We start from the raw sequence: 19,859 nt of genomic DNA on the forward strand, positions 1-19,859 counted from the left end.
AAGTGGTCTACAGAGTGAGTTCCAGGACAGCCAGGGCTATACAGAGAAACCCTGTCTCGAAAAACCAAAAAAAAAAAAAAAAGAAAGTGGTGGCTCCAAATATCAAGCATTTCAGTATGAAGTCCAAACACTAAAAACAACTAGAAGTACATTTAAAATTTACTCTTTTTAGATAACTTCTCATGTAAAGAGTTTTCCTTTGATGATCATTAAAAGCCAAGAAATGACATATTTAAAACGTCAGACTTTGTATGTTGAACGAGAATCAAAGGAGTTAAGAGATATATTCTTTTTATTAAAAGTAATAAGTACTGAAATAAGTTTAGCACAAGTCACCTCTAATAAGAAAAGCAAAAAGTAGAAAAGATATAAATATATCTGAAATTAAAATGTTTTTAGCTGAGTTAAAATGATACTCATTTAGCTAAGTGAATACAAAAGATGTAAACTATCCATGTTAAGGGTAATTTTAAGCAGAAAAAACTTCAAATAATTAATAACTCAATACTTAGTCTGTAGAAATAATGTTGGATAAGGTATATCTCTATACTGAGTTCAAATTGAAAACTAAAGAAAGCTATACTTAAAATAACAGGAAGTGGGCTGGTGAGATGGCTCAGTGGTTAAGAGCGCCGACTGCTCTTCCAAAGGTCCTGAGTTCAAATCCCAGCAAGCACATGGTGGCTCACAACCATCCGTAAGGAAATCTGATGCCCTCTTCTGGAGTGTCTGAAGACAGCTACAGTGTACTTACATATAGTAAATAAATAAATAAATAAATAAATAATAAAAAATAAAAATAAATAAAATAACAGGAAGTAATTGACTCACTGACAAATATGTGTCAGACGGTGAAGAACTCATTTTTGTGCAATCAACTTCATTTACAGCAGTTCATTTATCTAATAAACTAAAAATCATGAAATGCTTCAATATATATATGGCATATTTTCCAAAGTCATGTAATACTGTGAAGACTTAAGGGAGCTGAGTACTAGCTCCACCATCATCTCAGAAGGATCCAGAGGGGTATGGGAGGAAGACCCACCTCCAGGCCCTTGACATTCACGAAGGGTGGAGACCTGGCTACTACTGTGGCTACTACTGCAGCCTACACTGTTGGACTTAGGTATTAAGGCCAACAGGCTCCGGGGTACTCGCAGACACTGCATGTGCTAACTTACCTTCAGACTCTGCTGACAGTCCTACCAGGGAGTACCTTGGAAGTAGGAATCAAAAGTTACATTACAGAAATCACCTGTCCATAGAGAGAAAGAACAAAAGTATCTGTGGACACAGAAAACCTCAAGAAACTACATAATTTAATTTGTACTGTCATTTTCCACTCAAATGTATGCAAAAAAATGTGTACTGTGTATGGTCTAAAATGATGTTTTATATATAAAAACTCATTGCACAGCATATTACCTGTATGTCAAGCTGCGAGACCTTCTCCTTGCTTTCATTTAACTGACTGCTTAATTCACTGACACTGGTTTCCAGAGAAAGAACACGGTCTTGTGCAGCTCGAAGATGTGCCTTCTGTTCCTGTACCTGGTCATGCAAGTTCTCCTCGGCTTGTTTATGGCTTTCCGACTGATTCTTCAGCTTCTCCGTCAGTTGAGTTAGCTAGTACACATGCAAGAGTTTAATTACAAGGTTTGCAAATCACAACAAAAATGAAGAAACTCAAATCAAAGTACCATCAGAATTCTGAATTGCCCTCTAAAAGGTAACTGCAAGGTTTTCAAGTAAGAATGTTCAAGCCTTTCATAACAAGTCAGTATAATAAGCCCAAATCCTAGGAACATCAAATTCAGCTACATATTATTATTTTTAGATAATCTCTATTTAACTAGAGTTTATATGCAATAAAACTCACCTAAGTATCAAATCTGTACAAAGCTATTCCACATGGGCCCTGTAGTAGTCACTCACCCCCAGCTCCCCACTGACCTGATAACAAAGGGCTCCTTGCCACTGTTGGTATCTCTAAGTTCTCAGACAAATTATACTGTTTTTAGGGTGACTTTACCTTTGCAATGTTGTATTTTCAAAGCATACATTTTAAAATTTTAGATGAAACCTAATTCATCTGATACTTCTTTTCATGTATATGGGAGTTGTTTTTTTTTTAATCTACAGATGCATTTTAATAAGTCATCCTCCTCACTAGTCAGCCAGCCTGTGAGACGCTGCCCCATGGAGACGTGGTTCTGTCTCTTCTCTGCTTCATTTTGAATGCTTTCAACCGTTCTGCTTTTATGTTCATTGATATCTTTTTCCAGTGTTAGTTTTCTACTCAGGTATTTTACCCATTTTATCTTTAGCAGTTCTATATGGGTGTTCTGCCCATAGAGAATATATAGTTCATGCCCACTTCTAGTCACATTATTATGGTTTGTCCTTCACACCCATAATTACTAAGAGGTATTGTAAAGTACTTGTCTGATGCGGCCTCGTCAGCTGAGTTTGCATGTGAGATCACAGTCTTAAAACAAAATGGAAACTAAGAAAACAATTAAACAGGACATGTGGCAGGAATTCATGTTACACTCTAACTCCCCAATTAGCACAGTAGTATGACCTACTATTACTTATTTTTTCCAAAACAGCAGCTATAAAGTATTTTCAGTTATTTATTTACCTATTTTTAATAAAATATCACTAGGTAGCCCTAACTGGCATGAAACTTGATATGTAGACCAGCCTCGTCTTGAACTCACAAAGATCTGCCTGCCTCTGCCTCCCAAGTGCTAGGACTAAATATGTGTATCACTGCACCCAGCCTCAGTTAAGATTTTTGTATATTTCTATTAAACTGTTCATATATTTTGGAGTAACGATTTATTAAAACTATTAGGAAGCTTTATATTATCCAAAGACAAATACATTATCAAAATATAAATAACCATTACTTTTTAAATATTATACAATACTAAGTAATAGCAAACATTTGATTCTAACATTTAACTTATTAATTTGTCACTCATTTCTTTTTTTAAACATCCTAGGACATGAACTGCACACATCTTTTATCAAAGTATTGTACAGGCCTTCAATACATAGTGACCTACGTTGGTGATAAATATATGATATAAGAACTAACATTTTAAAACAAGTAAGAAAGGTCAGGACATGAATTTCTTTGACAAAACAGTTGATATGACCCCCAGGGACTAAAGTTAGAACTCTAACAGTTTACAAGCATACTTGCTGCTGCAGTGCATGGTTTTTCTCTTGCAACTGGTTAAGAACAGCAGTCTCTCCTTCACCAGCTTGGATTTTTGCATAAAGATCTTCCCTTTCCTTTTCTAGTAAGGAAATACTTTCTTTACTCTTCTGTAGTAAGGCTTCAAGGTTCTGGATCTTTTGGTCCTTATCTCCAATCTGACGTAACACTTGTTCCAAATCATTCTATAAAGAATTAAAATTACTATTTTAAGAATGGAAAATTTAAAAAGTTATTCCTTAAACACAAAATGACTAATAGTAAATTTAATTGTTCAAAGTATTAGTCCTACATCTTAAAAACAATTACATTTTCTTGTAGCAAATTAATTAAAACCATGTATTTAATAATATAAGTCTACATTATTTATAAGCATGAATTTAGCGAAACTGTTTACACCACCTTTCCCTGAATCTCTGACCTTATTCCCTACACTGCTGGCCCATTTCAGACACATGGGACTCACTCAGTGACAACCCTGGCTCTCTCCTACCTTAGAGCCTTTGTACTAGTGACCACTGCCTTAAATGTTTCCTAACATCCAAATGATTCCCTCTCTCCTCTCCAAATGTTTCCTCAAGTGTCACCTTCTAGGTCAAGCTGTCCTGACCATACATTTCCTGTAGCCTTTTACAACAGTCTATATGCTGGTTTCTCTACTGCACTGCACTTAGCTCAGCACAGTAGAGCTTATTTCTCTCATGTTTATTTACCTCCCACTACAACATATGGTACAGAAGATGAATACATTATCTTTCTTCTTCACTGGTATATATCCAAGACACATGACACTGATGCTCTGAAATAAACACTGAATGAAAACAACCAGTGCAGCTGGGTGTGGTGGCACGCACCTTTGGTCCCAGCACTTAGGACACAGAGGCAGGCGGATCCCTGAGTTCCAGGCCAGCCTGGTCTACAGAGTGAGTTCACAGAGACCCTGTCTCACACTGGCCCTCCCCCGCCCACCCCCGCATCACTGCACTCTCACACACATATATACAAGCTCACTTCTATGCCCAGTAGGACTCCTAAATCAGCAAAGCCCTCTTCTTCCTCAGTATCACAGAGTGTCTGGCAATAGATGACATCTGTGACATCTACTTTCTACCCAGAATACAGCCCCAGCTTTACACGTAGGCCATGCAGTGTTAGCGACACGTAGGCACCAGCATCTTGAATGATTTAAAAGTTGATCACTATCAAGTGTGCTTCTCATTTCTCTAAGCTTCAGTAATGAAGAATGGCATCACCTACTTGCTCTCAGCTTTTGCTCCTGCCACCAAGAACCCCTCTCACCACCTTTGACTACTCTTCTGGAATCCAAGTTCCAGGGCAAAGCTTTCTGCAGAAATCACTGTTTTCATTCTCCATTGAAATCAGGTTTTCCCTTCAAGGATCCTGTTTACCCATCTCCCTCTCTAGCCGGCCTGTCAGGCTGGTCCTGTAGGCAAGCTGAGGAGGCCACCTACCCCTGCTTTTGTCACTGCCATCATCCTCGTAGATAACCCTGTGCTGTTTGGAAGTAGTTTCTTATACTACTGTTTCAGTAAATCTCCAATCCAAATAAGCCCAAGCAATGAAAACACAACTTTATTAATATGAACACATGCTGTGCACACAGATTGGGCAGATCTACCACTACACTAACATTTTCCCCATTTAAGAGACCCCTTAAAACTTGTGGTTTCTCCAGGCCAGGTGCTTCTGCCAGGTGCCACTTTCCTTCTTCCTCCTCCTCCGTCATTCCCCTTTCTTTCCTTTTCTCCCAAAACCTTCAGCTCCACCTTCCCCTCTTTCTCTACCCAGTCACTAGCTCTAGCCTTTACTTATAAATTAAGGTGAGAAGGTTTATAGGAAATCACCTGAGTACTAACTCATCCCTTGTCTGCAACCCCTCACAGGAGAATGGAATTACTGTCATATATAACTAGCCTCAGGGCTATCTACAGCACACTACCCTCCACAGTTTACTCCACCTGTCAATCCCTGAATTCACTCAAGGAGGACCTGATGATTTAGTCGTTGTCTTAATCTCAGTTCTGCAAACTTCCCACAAAATATAAAGCACAGACAGAATTAACAGTGCACTTTCAACATTCATATTACCTTAATTTCTCACCAGAACTCATTCTAGACTGCAATCACACAAGGATTTTGCAACAGTCTGAAATCATGAAAACTAAAAAGTATGACTGTCTTACTCAGTGACCACAACTTCCTATCTGCTGATTGCATGACCTCATCTTCAATGCCTTTCACATCAGCTTCCTTCCAGCTGATTCATGTTAGCCTAGCTTTTCTTTCTAAACCTCAAACTATTCTTGTAGCCACATCCTTCATTTCCTGTCACCTCAAAATACCCCAGACAACCATCCCACAAAATACCAACTCCAGATCAGTACTGCAATCTGTTCCTTTCCTCCCATACTTCTGAACATTGCTAGACTAAAAGCAGATCTCCATAGAGTGTCTGAGTTCCACTCGCCAGTAAACACACAGAATCATCATCTCAGTGGGTTTTGTTGAAAAGGCCGTTATTTCCAGCTGTGACTACACCTATAGAATTAATTCTGAGACACTGTGTAAGAAAACCCTCTTAGCTGTTGAAACCAAAAGTTTTCATTTTTCATTTTCATTTCTTTCCTACTATTAACAGTAAAATCCCAGGGTAGCCTACAGTTATACAATCTAGTTTAACCCCCCTCCTCCAAAACCCTATCAGGTGTTCATCTCTGCCAAATTGTTCTTACCAAGGCCCTAGACCTCCATGTTGCAAATCTAACAAGTATCTCAGGTTTCTTGAGCTAGGAAAAGAAATATAAATTATTTTTATAACTTAAATGTGAATTATATGAAAAGTGGGGAGAAACTAGAGGGAAATTTGGTTTAGGAAGAATTTTTGAGAAATAAAGAGAGATGAATAGGTTTCTTGTTCATGACACTTATTTAAAAATGCTGGAAGAGAAGTGACTAAAGGAATCAGATGATAAGACGCTATGGTACCTCCACAGTGGGGAGTATATGTGGACTTATCCACTGAAGCTCGAAGGACAGATGGAAGGGTTAGGGTCACATTCAGACAGAGGAGGCAAATATGGGCACAGGCAGACACAGTGCAATAGGAAAAAGAAAACAAAGTCAAGGTAGGTCACTTAAGAACAACATCTCACATATCAGGATGTAAGTGTAGGTAAATAATAGGTCAGGATCAGCCAGGCAGGGATTTGGAGCTGGGAAGAATGCTGAAGCTTCAAGCAGTCACTGAGAATGTTAGAGTGAGGACCTCATTTCAACAAAAACCACTGAGATGATGATTCTGTGTGTTTGCTGGCGAGTGGAACTCAGACACTCTATGGAGATCTGTGTGTTTATTCTAGCAATTTTATCTTGTGCCCAGGCCCTTAGCCATCCTTCCCTTTCCTCCCCAACTTGTTTTCTAGTCATGAAGTTTTGTTGCAGCAATAGAATTCCCAACTAAGACACTGAGCAACCCTGGCTAGCACTGTAAGCCTCACACAGCACCGTGCATACCTCCCACCCTGGCCCTCCTTTTGTATGTGACTACGACACTCAGATAGCCGTGCGTCCTGCTTGTTTACCATGGGCACTGTTTGCTCCATCAGCGAGCACCCACAGCAGCAGGCACTTTGTATGTTTTATGCACAGCCATAGATAGACACAGAATCAGTTCCCTGGCTGAGAAAGACAGAGGAAATACTGTTCACTGATAAAACACAGAAGGGATACATGAATCCAGGATTCTGTCTCTCTCTTTGTCTGACTCTTGTGTCATTCATTCATCAAACTCAAAAAGGAAAGATTACTTCCTGCAGAAATGCCTCACTGTCCCCACAGACACCACAAGTATCCCTATAAACACACCACTAGATTGCTTCCCTAGCGGGTAGGCACTGTGCCTCTTTATGTTCAGTACTGAGCAATGCCTGGCATCCAGTGCTCAGTAATATCCAATAAATGAAAGAAAGAAGGAATAAACAAATATGAAAGGCAAATTTATTTCAAACCTGGATCCTCTCTCACAAAACAAAACTAAACTTCTTTAACCTTCTAAGCCATGTAATAATAGAATCTGTACTAATTTAATACAATCAATTATATTTTCTTTACCTATAGTTCCAGTGTTCAGGTAATACTAAGAAGTAAAAGGTATAATCAACACATGCTACATTACATTGTAGAACTACAAAACTCTGTGTGCGTGAGTGTATATGTACATGTGTGTGCACATGCATGTGGAGCCCAGAAATCAACACTGGCTGTCTTCCTCCATGGCTTCACCACTTTCTCTTTGAGACACAGTCTCTCCTGAGCAGTGATTAGCTAGGCCAGCAAGCCCTCCACCTCTTCAGCCCTGAGCTTACAGGTGAACTGCATGCTACCACACATAGCTGTTCACGTGGGTCGCAGGGTATGAACTCAAGCTTCAGGGGCTGCTTCATGCTCGAACAGACAACACTTTACCCATTTCCCATCTTTAGATCTAATTAGGCAATATAATAAATAATGTTATCTAATAAATGTAATATACCTGAATACTTTATGAATTGCATATAAAACAAATGTGTTTACAATTTTATAGTACTTTAATTTTTACTTATAGAAATAAAAAAGTATGTTCCAACTATCACTTAATATAAAAAGTATTCATCATCAAGTATTTTGCCTTATGTAGTTCTATCACTACAAAAAAATAAAGACTCTGTTCCACTCCTGCCTAGAATACACTTACCTGAGCTTCTCGGAGTTTGGCTGTAGTGCTTTGCTGTAGAGCTTGCTGTTCTTGATGCTGTTGCTTTGATTTTTCCAACTGATGTTGCAATTCAGTGGAATTTGTTACCTTTTCCTTCAACTTAAAAAAATGTAGACTGTTAGCTGAGTGAGAACTTAAGACATAATGTGCTCATATTAAGCATCAGTATCTGGAATTATGTCAATTCTCAAACTGGAAAAGAAAAAATAAATTCAAGCCATATGGAAAAATCAGCTTTAAAGCAGTTTCTCAATTTTCATTATAGAATTATGTCATGATTAAGAAGTCATTCTCTACCCACTATATCTCATCCTAAGAAGAAAATAAATCTTTCTTCAGACTGGCATTAGTTCACCATTGAATTTTTGAATACCACTATGCTAAAGTAATTAATATACAATTTATGTGTAAAAATAACCTAAACCACAGTATCTGCATTTCTTTTACTTTTTAATGGTTGCATTTATGGTATACTAGGAAGGAAACCAATCTGTTACCACATTTAAGACATTATTTCTAAAGATAAATCTATTGCTGAATTAAATTTTAAACTGAGTATTTGTCCAATTCAATAAAGGTCATAACTCAATCACAGCATTTACTTTAACCACATAAGGGTGCCATTTGAGCAACTACAAATGTTTCTGGGGTAACATTCAAACAGATCATTTGGAGGCATTTCTTCTGTGATGTTAGGAGTTGAACTTAGGGCCTGATACATGCTAGGCAACCTGTATCACTGAGCTATATTACAGACTCCAAATGGTTAACTATTAAAAATAAAATCCTCAAGTCCTATTTACCTGATGCTAATGACCCATACCAGGTATCTGCTACTCTCATGAGGAGGTGGCTCTTCCTTAGTAAGAAGAGCACAGCAGCCTGAGACGCAGCCCAAGGAGGCTTCCTTATGAAAGCTAAAATGCAGTTTGGGCATTTCCATGGAGAACTTTGAGGAATACAGTAACAGTAAAATGTGTAACTTAAAAATGTAGTGAGTAAGTAGGATCTTCTAGGCAGGAAGAAATAAATGCTGCAGCAATGTGAACAATTACAATTAAAGTTCCTGATGTAAAGACGAATGTCACCATGTTTAAGGTACTTCACATCTGACGACATCCGCTAATATCAGCTCGGTTTCAGATGCTAGCTTACCTGCTCCTCCAGACGAGAGAGCTTGAGCTGGAGATCAGCCACCTGCTGCTCCTTATCCATCAGCTTCTCACTGGAAAGCTGCCTCTGTTCCTTCAGCCTGCCATGAGCTTCCCCTAGTTGGCGCTCGGTCTCCAGAAGCTTGCTATGTAACTGTGGAAGTGTGCACATATATGTAAGTGTATACACACACAGCACCACCTACCTTACTAAACGTACGCCATCTTTCCACTGTACGTCCCTTCACACCTTATTCTACAGAATAACTAAAACTACAACTGAATTCTCACCACATAAATAACAATAAATCACATATAATAATGATCAAGCAGTGCATATTTTGTACCTATTTTATTTTTCCCTTAAAAACACAGAAGACTTGGGTTGGAGCGGCAGTAACTGAGCAGTTTAAGAGCACTGTCTGCTCTCCCAAAGAATGTGGGTTTGATTCCCAGCACCCACACGGCAGCTGACAACCATCTGTAACTCCGGTTTTACTGTATTTGACCCCCTCTTCTGGACCCTGCAGGTATCAGGCACGCATGTGCCAGCAAAATACTCATATATGAATAATAATACATTTTTTTTAAATACAGGAGACCAAGGTGAGGTATTTAAGTTATAAAATAAAACTTAAAAATTATAACATTCAAGGCAAATTTAGGCACATTCCTTTGAACTTCCCATGATGATATTTATTAGTTTTCCATAGTTAAGAACTACCAGACTTGACTTAAGTTTTTTAATTATATTTTTAAACATTATTATTTGAAGTTTTATTTCATTCCTACAGTTATTTTGCTTGCATGTGTATCTGTGCACCATGTGTGTGCCTGGTGCCCAGGAGGCAAGAAGAGGGTAACAGATCTCTTAAAACTGGTGTTACAGTGAGTTGTCAGGTGGATGCTGGGAATCCAACAAGGTCCTCTGGAAGAGCAGCCAGTGTTCTTAATGACCAAGCCTAGTCTCCAGCCCCCAAACTGAACTAAAGAATGGACAACAACTTGAATTAACTGCTCCGACCTCCTATGCACCCTGTACCGGCACTCTCTGTTAACTATCCATCGGACCCCGATAGTGGCCTGTATGAAGGTGCCCCCAACCTCCTATGCACCCTGTACCGGCACTTTCTGTTAACTATCAATCGGACCCCGGTAGTGGCCTGTATGAAGGTGCCCCCAACCTCCTATGCACCCTGTACGGGCGCTTTCTGTTAACTATCAATCGGACCCCGATAGTGGCCTGTATGAAGGTGCCCCCAACCTCCTATGCACCCTGTACGGGCACTCTCTGTTAACTATCAATCGGACCCCTATAGTGGCCTGTATGAAGGCGCCCGCAGTTCTCACCTGACTGACTTCGCCCTGCAGCTGGAGCCCATGCTGCTCCTTCTCCTCCCGCTGCTGCTGCAGCTGCTTGAACTCCACTTTAAGATGCTGGTGCTTGCTCTCTACTTCCCGAAGTTCTTCTTTGAGCTTCTGAGCAGCCTCTGCCTTTTCACTGAGTTCTCCTTGGGCCCTCTGGAGTGAGCTTTCAGTTGCAGTTAGCCTTGCCTGAAGCTGCTGGCAATCCAGGTCCCGCTGGTGGAGGGCTGCCTGGAGAGTCTTCCTACTCGCTGACTCTTCATTGTGCTTCTCCTCTAAGTGGGCGTAGTCTAGGACTTTCTTCTGCAATTTTTCAGTCAAGTTCTGAAATATCAAGTTTAAACTTTATATTTTAATACTTTTTAATTATTCCAGTGTCTCAAACTATCTTTCGAGCAATCAATATTACCATGTATAAAACTGTAAGAAATACTTTAGGGAGAATTATGGCATACCAATTTGTAATTTTATTACTGGTCATCATGATTAAACTATCCTGATAAAAAATAAAAATTACCAAGAAAATATTGCCATAACCTACACACACACACACACACACACACACACACACACATACACACACACGTACACACAAATACAACCTGCTGAGTACAGTTAGGGTTTCAAAAAAAATGATTCTGAACACTACCATTCTGTAGAAAGCCTTGGGCTTTCCAGCTGCCACACTGACACTGCACTGACACTGCTGAGCACAGCAGTGTCACCTGCCTCTCTACTGTCTGATCCTACAGTCTGCATCCTTTAATTCCCTTCTGTATAAAGACTATTTTTTTTCAGTGTTACAATCTGAAATGAACTCAAATTTCTTTCTGGGTATATAAAGAAATGCTCTAAAAATAATGTTTAGCTACTTCATAATTTTATTTTACTCTAGCAAAAAATTAAATAAATAAATAAAAATAATACCATCAAGCCGGGCATGGTGGCACAAGCCTTTAATCCCAGCACTCAGGAGGCAGATTTCTGAGTTCCAGGACAGCCTGGTCTACAGAGTGAGTTCCAGGACAGCCAGGGCTACACAGAGAAACCCTGTCTCGAAAAACCAACCAACCAAACAAAAAAATACCATCAACCAATCAGATCTGGATCAGTCAATCAGAATTCCAATGCTAATCTCAATACTGTTGTTACAACTGACACTAAATATTTTAAAATCACATAAAATACAAACAAAATTTTAAGTTCCCTAAGAAAGCACACAAGCTAAGAAGAAACTACAGATAAGACCTGATCTGTCAGTGGACATTACTTATTCACCGCACAAGGAGAGATGGTATAGACATAGGACCATCAGACCTTCCAAATCTTAAACAGATATTGTATAAGGAAGACAGATATGTTTAAAATAGCCTTTCTAAAACAGATAAAGTAACTCATAAACAGAAACAGATTCAAAAGGGCTAAGATGCCATCTCTTGTGGTCATATCACTTTTTAGCATGCAGGAAGCCAAGTCAGTTGCCATGGGAAGGGAAAGGAAGAGAAAGAGAAGGGAAGATAGCAATTTTTGTTTTTACAACTTTTGAGTATTTAACACATGAGTATTTACATCATTTGTTTCTATCCCACACCCCAACTCCTTCTGTGTGGTCCCCAACTAACTTTCAAATTCATGACCTTTTCTTTGTTTTTCACACACACACACACACACACACACACACACACACACACACACACCCTGCTGAGTGCAGTTAGTGTTTGGAAGCACATGTGTTTTAGGGCTGACCACATGGGATTGGGCAGCCTATCAGACGGCTGGCCTCTGGAGGTTGATTTTCCTCTCTCAGAAGGCATTACTGGTTGTACCTCTTCTACTGGCAGTGTGGTCTTGTGAGATTTCCCTGCCTGTGATGGCTGTCGACTGGTAACGTCATTATGCACATCTTTAGGTGACTATACTGTTAAGATTTCATGGGTGCAGTCACTGTAATATATAGAAGACACTACCTTGTAGGTGTCCTCATCCACAGGCTCTTACAATCTTTCTGCCATTCCTTTATGATGTTCCCTGAGCCTACGTGTAGGGGTTAAGTGTTGTACATGTATCAATTGGGGATTGCTAAATAATAACTTAAAAAGAAAATAAGTTAAATCATGTAAAGCTGACAGTTAAGAAGATCACAGTTTGAAGTTGTTGTAAGAATTAAGGAAGTATGCATGTGTGTGAAAAGACATGAGGAAACAAATACAGGTAGGATAACAGCAAGCCTTGAAACCTCAGTGGGAATGGCAGAGAAATGCCTAGACGCCAGCACACAGTGAAGATGCTTGAACATGTGCCCGAGAGAAAAAGTAAGTTAAAGTGATTATCAGGAAAATTACACACAAGAAAGCAGCATCTAGGAAAGTAAGTGTATAGAGAAGGAAAAGAGCTCCACTAGACAGCTCTGTCAACTTTACACACACTACAGACATCTAAGAGCAGGGAGCTTCGATTAAGAAAATGCCTCCAGAACACTGAGCTGAGGGCACACCTGTAATGCATTTTCTTATTTAGTGATTGATGAGGAAGGCCCTGCCCAAGGTGGGTGGTGGCATCCTTGGGCTGGTGGTCCTGAGGTCTGAAAGAAAGCAGGCTGAGCAAAACACAGGAAGCGAGCTTGTCAGCAGCATCCTTCTATGGCCTCATCAGCTCCTGCCTCCAGGTTCCTGCCCTGTGTGAGTTCCTGCCATGGCTTCCTCCAGTGATGGACTATGACAGGGAAGTATAAGTCAAAACAACCCTTTTCTCCCCAACTTGCTTTTTGTGCATGGTGTTTCATCACAGCAGTAGAAACCCTAACTATGACAAGGATGAACAGCAAACTCAGAAAAGGATGAACAGAAACTTATAACAGTCAGTCAACAGTATGTGCTTTAACCAAGCAATAAAAACATTCCAAAAAAGCAGACAAAAGACTAGAGGAGAAATTACCCTTATGATTAAACAGCATATAGGACAATCTTCTAATAACATGTGTCTTATTAATTAGTAATGATCCTTATATAATATCACATTTAGAACTATTTTGAAAATTCACATTTTCAATTCATTACCTAAATTAAATCTGCTTATTGATCTATAAAAATCATTTTTAAAGATTGTAAGCTACTGAAATTTCATAGTATAACCTATGCTCACAGATACTGAGCAGCTGCATGGCAGGCATATAAGTTGTAAATGTGGTATCAAGTTAAGGCTATTTTGTGACTCTTCTTGCCCGTGGGCTTACTTATAAAGTCCCTGAGTGATTCACCCTTCTCTACATCTTCCAGATGTCCCGACTCTTCAGAGGTCAAAAGTACATGAAAACAGTGACTATTTAAAACTCACTTGTCCTAAAATATTAACCAAGCTCTATCAAGCTGAGGTGGCAGCACACACCTTTATTCCCAGCTATTCTGTAATGAATTTTTTTGGTAGTGGATAAGCACACAAGATACACTTGATAATGAATGTGTAAAATTTAATATGAAGCTCACAGCATCCAGTCTGAATGTCTAGCTGTATAGTAGTTCACTGAGTTGTATAAACTTTGGATCTGGATAATTTTTGTTTGTGATGTTTTTATTTATTTGTAAGGTTTTTAGATAATAAATCTTATAAATGTGTATATGTAAGTATAGATACATAATAGAATTACAATACAACCCAGCAACCTGATTCTTGGATAGAGCCAAAAGAACTAAAAACAGGGTCTCAAAGATATACATACACACAAGTTCTAAGCAGTGTTATTCATAATAATCAGAAAGAAGACAGCAACCCAAGTATTTATTGACAGATGTGTGTATAATAGATCTCAAGCTTAAAATGCTGTGTCATACAACTATAAAGACAGAATGCTGATGTAAGGGACTCAGATGAATCTTTCAGGATTTTATGTTAAATAATGTCAGTTACAAAACCACAAATACTTTATGACTCCACTTATCTAAAGGACTTGGGTGTTTAAAAGTATCTGAAACACAAAAGAACATGGTGGTCAGCTGGAGTTCAGGGAAGGGTCAGTAGGGAGGGCTGTTCTTTGGGTTTAAGACATAGTTTTGCTACATGAAGAATTCTTAGAAACTGTTTTGTGCCCCATGTGGACATACTTAACATTAAGTACATACATACATACATAAAAGGGTGAGGGAGGGAGGAATGAGGAAGGAAGGGTGAGTTGTCTTACTGTATAAATTAAATTAATTTTTAATGATTAAATTTAATAATCAAAATCCATTCACCACTCTATGGAGCTTTAAAATTCTTACCTGGGTTTTTTGTGTTAATTCATTAATTGAACCTTTAAGTTTTTGTATTTCCTGCACATATACTGCAACTTCTTGGGGGCCTTTGGCAAGTTCACTCCTTAGCTGGTTTATTGTAGCCTGAAAAATAAAGTAAAAATTAAAGCAAATGAAATGAACGCACACAAAGATTTGAAGAAATGATGGCTTCTGCTGCTGGGGCAGTTAAATTGAAGTGACACCTGACACTTTACAACCTGATCTTTATTCTGATAGCAGTAATACTCCCACCTAAAATTTTTTTTGCTTAAAATTAATTTTTAAAATACACCCAAGATGCATGATTCATTTGTTAAATTATATGTCAGCCGAAATGCTAGCATCTTCATCTGTCTGAGCTAACATCAAATTTTTAATTTCATAGTTTTAAATCTATACTTTGAGCCTCCTGAATCCAAACAGGAAAACCAAGTTATATCTAGAGATTCTTCAACCTTCCACAGCATATTCAAATATGCAATCTGGTTTGATTTGGGTGAACCACCTTTCTGATAAATAATGAGAATATATTTATCAAAACAATTTACCAAGCTAAGGTCCCATGTAGTTTCATTAACCAAGGCTACTTTATGGTCAAGCATTAACAGTTGAATAGAAACATGGTAGTGAATTTAAACATTTTAATAACAATAAATTAATGTTTATTGTTTAGATAGTTTGATTGCTTAAAACTAATGAAAGGGAAAACCAGGTGGGCAAGTATCTTAAAAAGCCATACCTCTAATACACAGAAACTCAAACATTAGAAAGCTACTACAAATGATATTAACAAATGAACTTTGTATTTCTAATATTTCTTGCTGGCTCTACTTTTTACATACTGGAAGTTAGTCACTTCCGTTGCACACATTCTTTATGTTGAATAAACTTTACAGCATGGCCATTCATACACTGAGAATTCTGCTCTTAGCACCCAACCCTTTATCCATACGCATTACAAATCAGTCCCTGAATCGTACAGAAGAGACCTTGGAGGACCTGGTTTGCAGTGACCCAAGGCCACTGCTCAGACACTGCTCTCTCAGGAACCCGGACTACACAGACCTTAGGTTCTGAGGTACTTTCTGAGGTGTAGTGTCTTCATCCTTTTAGAAAAACAATGGTTTAAATTTCAGAAATCAATTTAGCACATTAATGACTGAAGGTTTAGATTAATGTGAGCACTTGAAAGTTTAAGTCTGGTCATGATGACAAGAGATGTGGCAAGAGTATGCCCGAAATTAAGACATTAGATGTAGGAGACACAGGAAAGAGTGGTTATATGACCTTCCCTTTCTCTGCTGCACATTACCAATCATCATTCCTAGCTTTTAAGATGATAAAATATTGTTCTAATTTGAGGAAAAATAATGATTAAAGAAAAAATTAAGGGATATAAAATATATTTTCTCTTCAGATAGTAGTTGACCCTCCAATGTTTTTCTCTTTCTGTCGTAAATTTCCCTGCCACCTACTCAAGTTCATCTATGGCTTGCAGTTCAGCGATTGGTATAATCTCTTCCCAGAGCTTCATGGTGACTCCCACTTACAATAGTCTCCTCACTCACATCCACGAGATCTTCCTCAGCCATGCTAGCAAAATTGCCCTACATTATTCCTGGCTCCACCACAACACACACCCTACTTTTTTCTTCCTTCTTCATAGAACTTACTGTCACTTCACTTCCTGCCGTGATACGGTTTGATTATAGAAACATCTCAAAAGGCTCATGTGCTTAAGCCTTGATTCAGCTGATCCAATCATTGAGAGGTCGAGGACTGGATCGTGAGGGCTCTGCCATTAATTGTGATTTGATCCTGTCAGTAGGAGGTGATGAAATGTTTGTGGTGAGGGACAGTGAGAGGAAGTGGTCACCAGGGGCATCTTGATCCCGGTCCCTGCTATGTGCTTCCTGGCTACCAGAAGTTACCAACCTTGGCCACAGTTCCTGGCTGCCATGACATTCTAAAGGAAAGAACCCAGATAAACCTGGACTAAGGCCAGAAGCCAAAATGAATCTTTCATGCTTTGAAATTGTTTCCCCCTGGCCACTTTTACAGCAATAAAGAGCTAACTACCACAAAAGAAGACTGGCTTTGTTACACATTTTTGATTCCCACAAAGGAATATGAATCTTACAAGAGCAGGCGCTGACTTGACGATGCATTCCTAAAACTTAGAATTGTTTCTGCTGCTTAGTATTTACTTAAAATATACTCCCCAGGGAATGATCATCCCCTCAAAGATTTAATAGCTATTTATACCCATTAGAACAATATATGAGACCCTAACAAAATTTTATTGTCCTTGATACTGTTACTAAGCTGAATATTCGGTTTTTAGTAGGACTTTAAGTTACAAATAACTAAGAAACAATATTTTGACGTTCTGCTAGTGCTACAGAATTATAATTATTACTTGAATTTCTACTATTAAGAAATAATCATTTTAAAATGGATGAGAATTCATTTGATTAACAAAACAAAAATGAGCATGCCTATGAAGTTCTAAGATTGCCCTATCACACAAAACTACACAGGAAAATAGAAGGTGGTGGATAAAGTTACTACCAAAGCTAGCACGTGTCCCAAAGCACATTACCTCAAATTTAAGCATCTCCATTAGAAAGCAGAAAAAAAAAATAATAAAATGGTGGATGAAAGGTGGAAGACAGTACTGACGAGGTGCACACTGAGAACACAGTAAAAATGTCCAAACATACTTACAAATGGGATCTCTTAAACTAACATACTTAATATTGAAATATTCATAAATAGCTTAAATAATCTTAAATAGCTATGTATGATTATAATCATCCTTATTCCATACTGTATAAACATTTTTGCTCTTAAAACTAAGATTCAAATAAGATTACTTGAAATACAAATAAGATTCTCTAAACTCATTTCCATTAAATACCACAACACATCTAAACTTATTGCAGCTTTCTTTAGTATTTACCTTGATGAAGCATTTTCAAAATAATTTTAAATCTTTAAACCTTCAATCTATAAAATCTCCAACTACTTATTAAGCACTTCAAATGCTTTAGAATAAAAATATACTTTCATAAATATATAGAAAATTGTAATAAGCTCATAAGGTATGTAAGTTTCAAGGAAAATAAACCAAAGTTGTATTTAACAATGTATTCCAGATTACATTATCACCAATCCGAATTAGAAAACATCTGATAAACCTTCTAACTTCTTGCTTCTTGCTTCTTGCTTCTTGCTTCTCTAATGGCTTTTAATTTGTTTTGATTCTAATTAAGAAGAAGTCACCACATCTATAATAATTTGATTCTAGTAAAGTTTTAAATGATGTAATTCATGAACATACTTAGCTGAGAACTAGAACTGAATTTTAATTAAACATGTTACATATTCATAGTAAGTAGAAACAAACAAACAAAAAACCCAAATGAAGTCACAAACAAGTATATGAGATGAAACAATTATACTAATGTTTCTATGGAAACAGTATTAGATAAACTTAAAAATATTTTCAGTTATTCAATACATAACAACATACAATTTTGAGAAAACACTATAATAACAATAAACATTAGGGCAAGGTTAATAGCACAAAAAGCTTGCATGGTGGCTCACTGTCCTAATTCCATCTTGGGGGCTGAGGCATGGAGGGTCATATGAGAGATTGAGGCAGCCAGGGCTACACAGGAAGCTCCAGGTTAGCCTTCAGCTAGACTGAGACACTGTCTCAAAATAGAAACAGAAAACAAGCAGACAAAAAGCTTAGCAGCACAAAGTCACTCATGAGGCAATTATGAGACAAGTTAAATGGAAGGTAGGGTGCTAAGGGAGGAGTGCTGACCCGAGGAAGACCTAGGCTCGGTATTTTACCCATGGGATTGAAAGTCTGCCACCTAATTGAGCCTCAGACCCCTAATAACTTTACAAGATCAGATGAGAAACCTTTAAAGCTAACACAGTACTCAAAATGACATGGTGGAGTATCAGAAACCTAGTGGTGTCCAAAAAAAAAAAAATCTGTCTATTGGCACTAGTGTGACCCTGATAATACTTCTTTGGGGGGTAGGGGATCAAGGGGCAGAGGGTTTTTATTTTTGTTTTTTGAGACAGGGTTTCTCTGTGCAGCTCTCGCTGTCTTGAAACTTGCTCTGTAGACCAAGTTAACCTCTCCACCTACCTCTCCTCCTGAGTGCTGGGATTGAAGGTGTGTGCCACCATGGCATGGCTTTTACTAATGTTCTTAATTAACAAGTATGACTCTGTAATGCTCAACTAAAAGAAAGTCAGAGTAAATTCACTTTAAAATATGCATACTCTAAAACCACCATTAATTACTTCCATTAACATTTAGTCACCATGTTCCTTTATATGGAAATGTCAACATGCAATGGCATTTTTAAGTGAACAGAGTACTTTTTTAATTTGAGAAGTTATTAGTCAGCAGTCAGATCTAATCAACAGGAGTCCTTTACTAAGTACAGAAATAAATGACTGGGCTTGCTCAAGTTAAAGTCATCTAAAACACACTTTTCCTTATCAGACTTTGACTCAGCATCTTCTCATCTCTTTTGTGTACAGGAGTGCTACTTGAATGAATGGATGTGCACCATGTATGTGCAGTACCTGTGGAGGTTAAGAAGACAATGTCAGACCCTCCGGAACAGAAGGGATAGAAGGGTACCGGGAAGAGCAGCCAACGCTCTTTACTGCTAAAGCCATCTTTCCAGCCGCCAATTATAGTTACAGTCTAATTAGTAATACCTCTCAACACTGAACTTACTTTGGTAAATTTATGAGCCCCCTCAAACTATTTGGAAATTTATGACTGTGTGGTTAGGGTTATGAAGTGTCATTTGGGGGAAATCTACATGGTAAATTAGTGTCATGCATCACAGAGCTTCATAATCTCATGCATCTTAAACCTATACACTCTTGTAAGTTCCCACTGATAAGACACAGATAAAGAAAAAATAGGAGGAATCAGACACAGGATATCTAATAATTTTACTCCATGATTTACTGGCATGTTACTATTTATGAACAGAGTGGTATTTTGGTCACCAGCTAAA

The 19,859-nt window shown here is 38.2% G+C and overlaps 1 protein-coding gene across 5 annotated transcripts in view; it reads right to left on the reverse strand.

Moving 5' to 3' along the window:
* Eea1 (early endosome antigen 1) overlaps positions 1-19,859 on the reverse strand; it is a 100,624-nt gene that overhangs the window by 24,244 nt on the left and 56,521 nt on the right. For all 5 annotated transcript variants that reach the window (XM_021205009.1, XM_029542222.1, XM_029542221.1 and 2 more), the window contains 6 exons: positions 14,779-14,895; positions 10,508-10,846; positions 9,162-9,311; positions 7,986-8,105; positions 3,214-3,417; positions 1,429-1,629 (listed from right to left, as the gene is read on the reverse strand). In XM_021205009.1, coding sequence (XP_021060668.1) covers positions 1,429-1,629; positions 3,214-3,417; positions 7,986-8,105; positions 9,162-9,311; positions 10,508-10,846; positions 14,779-14,895 — 1,131 coding nt within the window. The remainder of the gene's footprint in view (positions 1-1,428; positions 1,630-3,213; positions 3,418-7,985; positions 8,106-9,161; positions 9,312-10,507; positions 10,847-14,778; positions 14,896-19,859) is intronic.

This window comes from Mus pahari, chromosome 9 (assembly GCF_900095145.1).
Source record: "Mus pahari chromosome 9, PAHARI_EIJ_v1.1, whole genome shotgun sequence".
Lineage (NCBI taxonomy): Eukaryota > Metazoa > Chordata > Mammalia > Rodentia > Muridae > Mus > Mus pahari.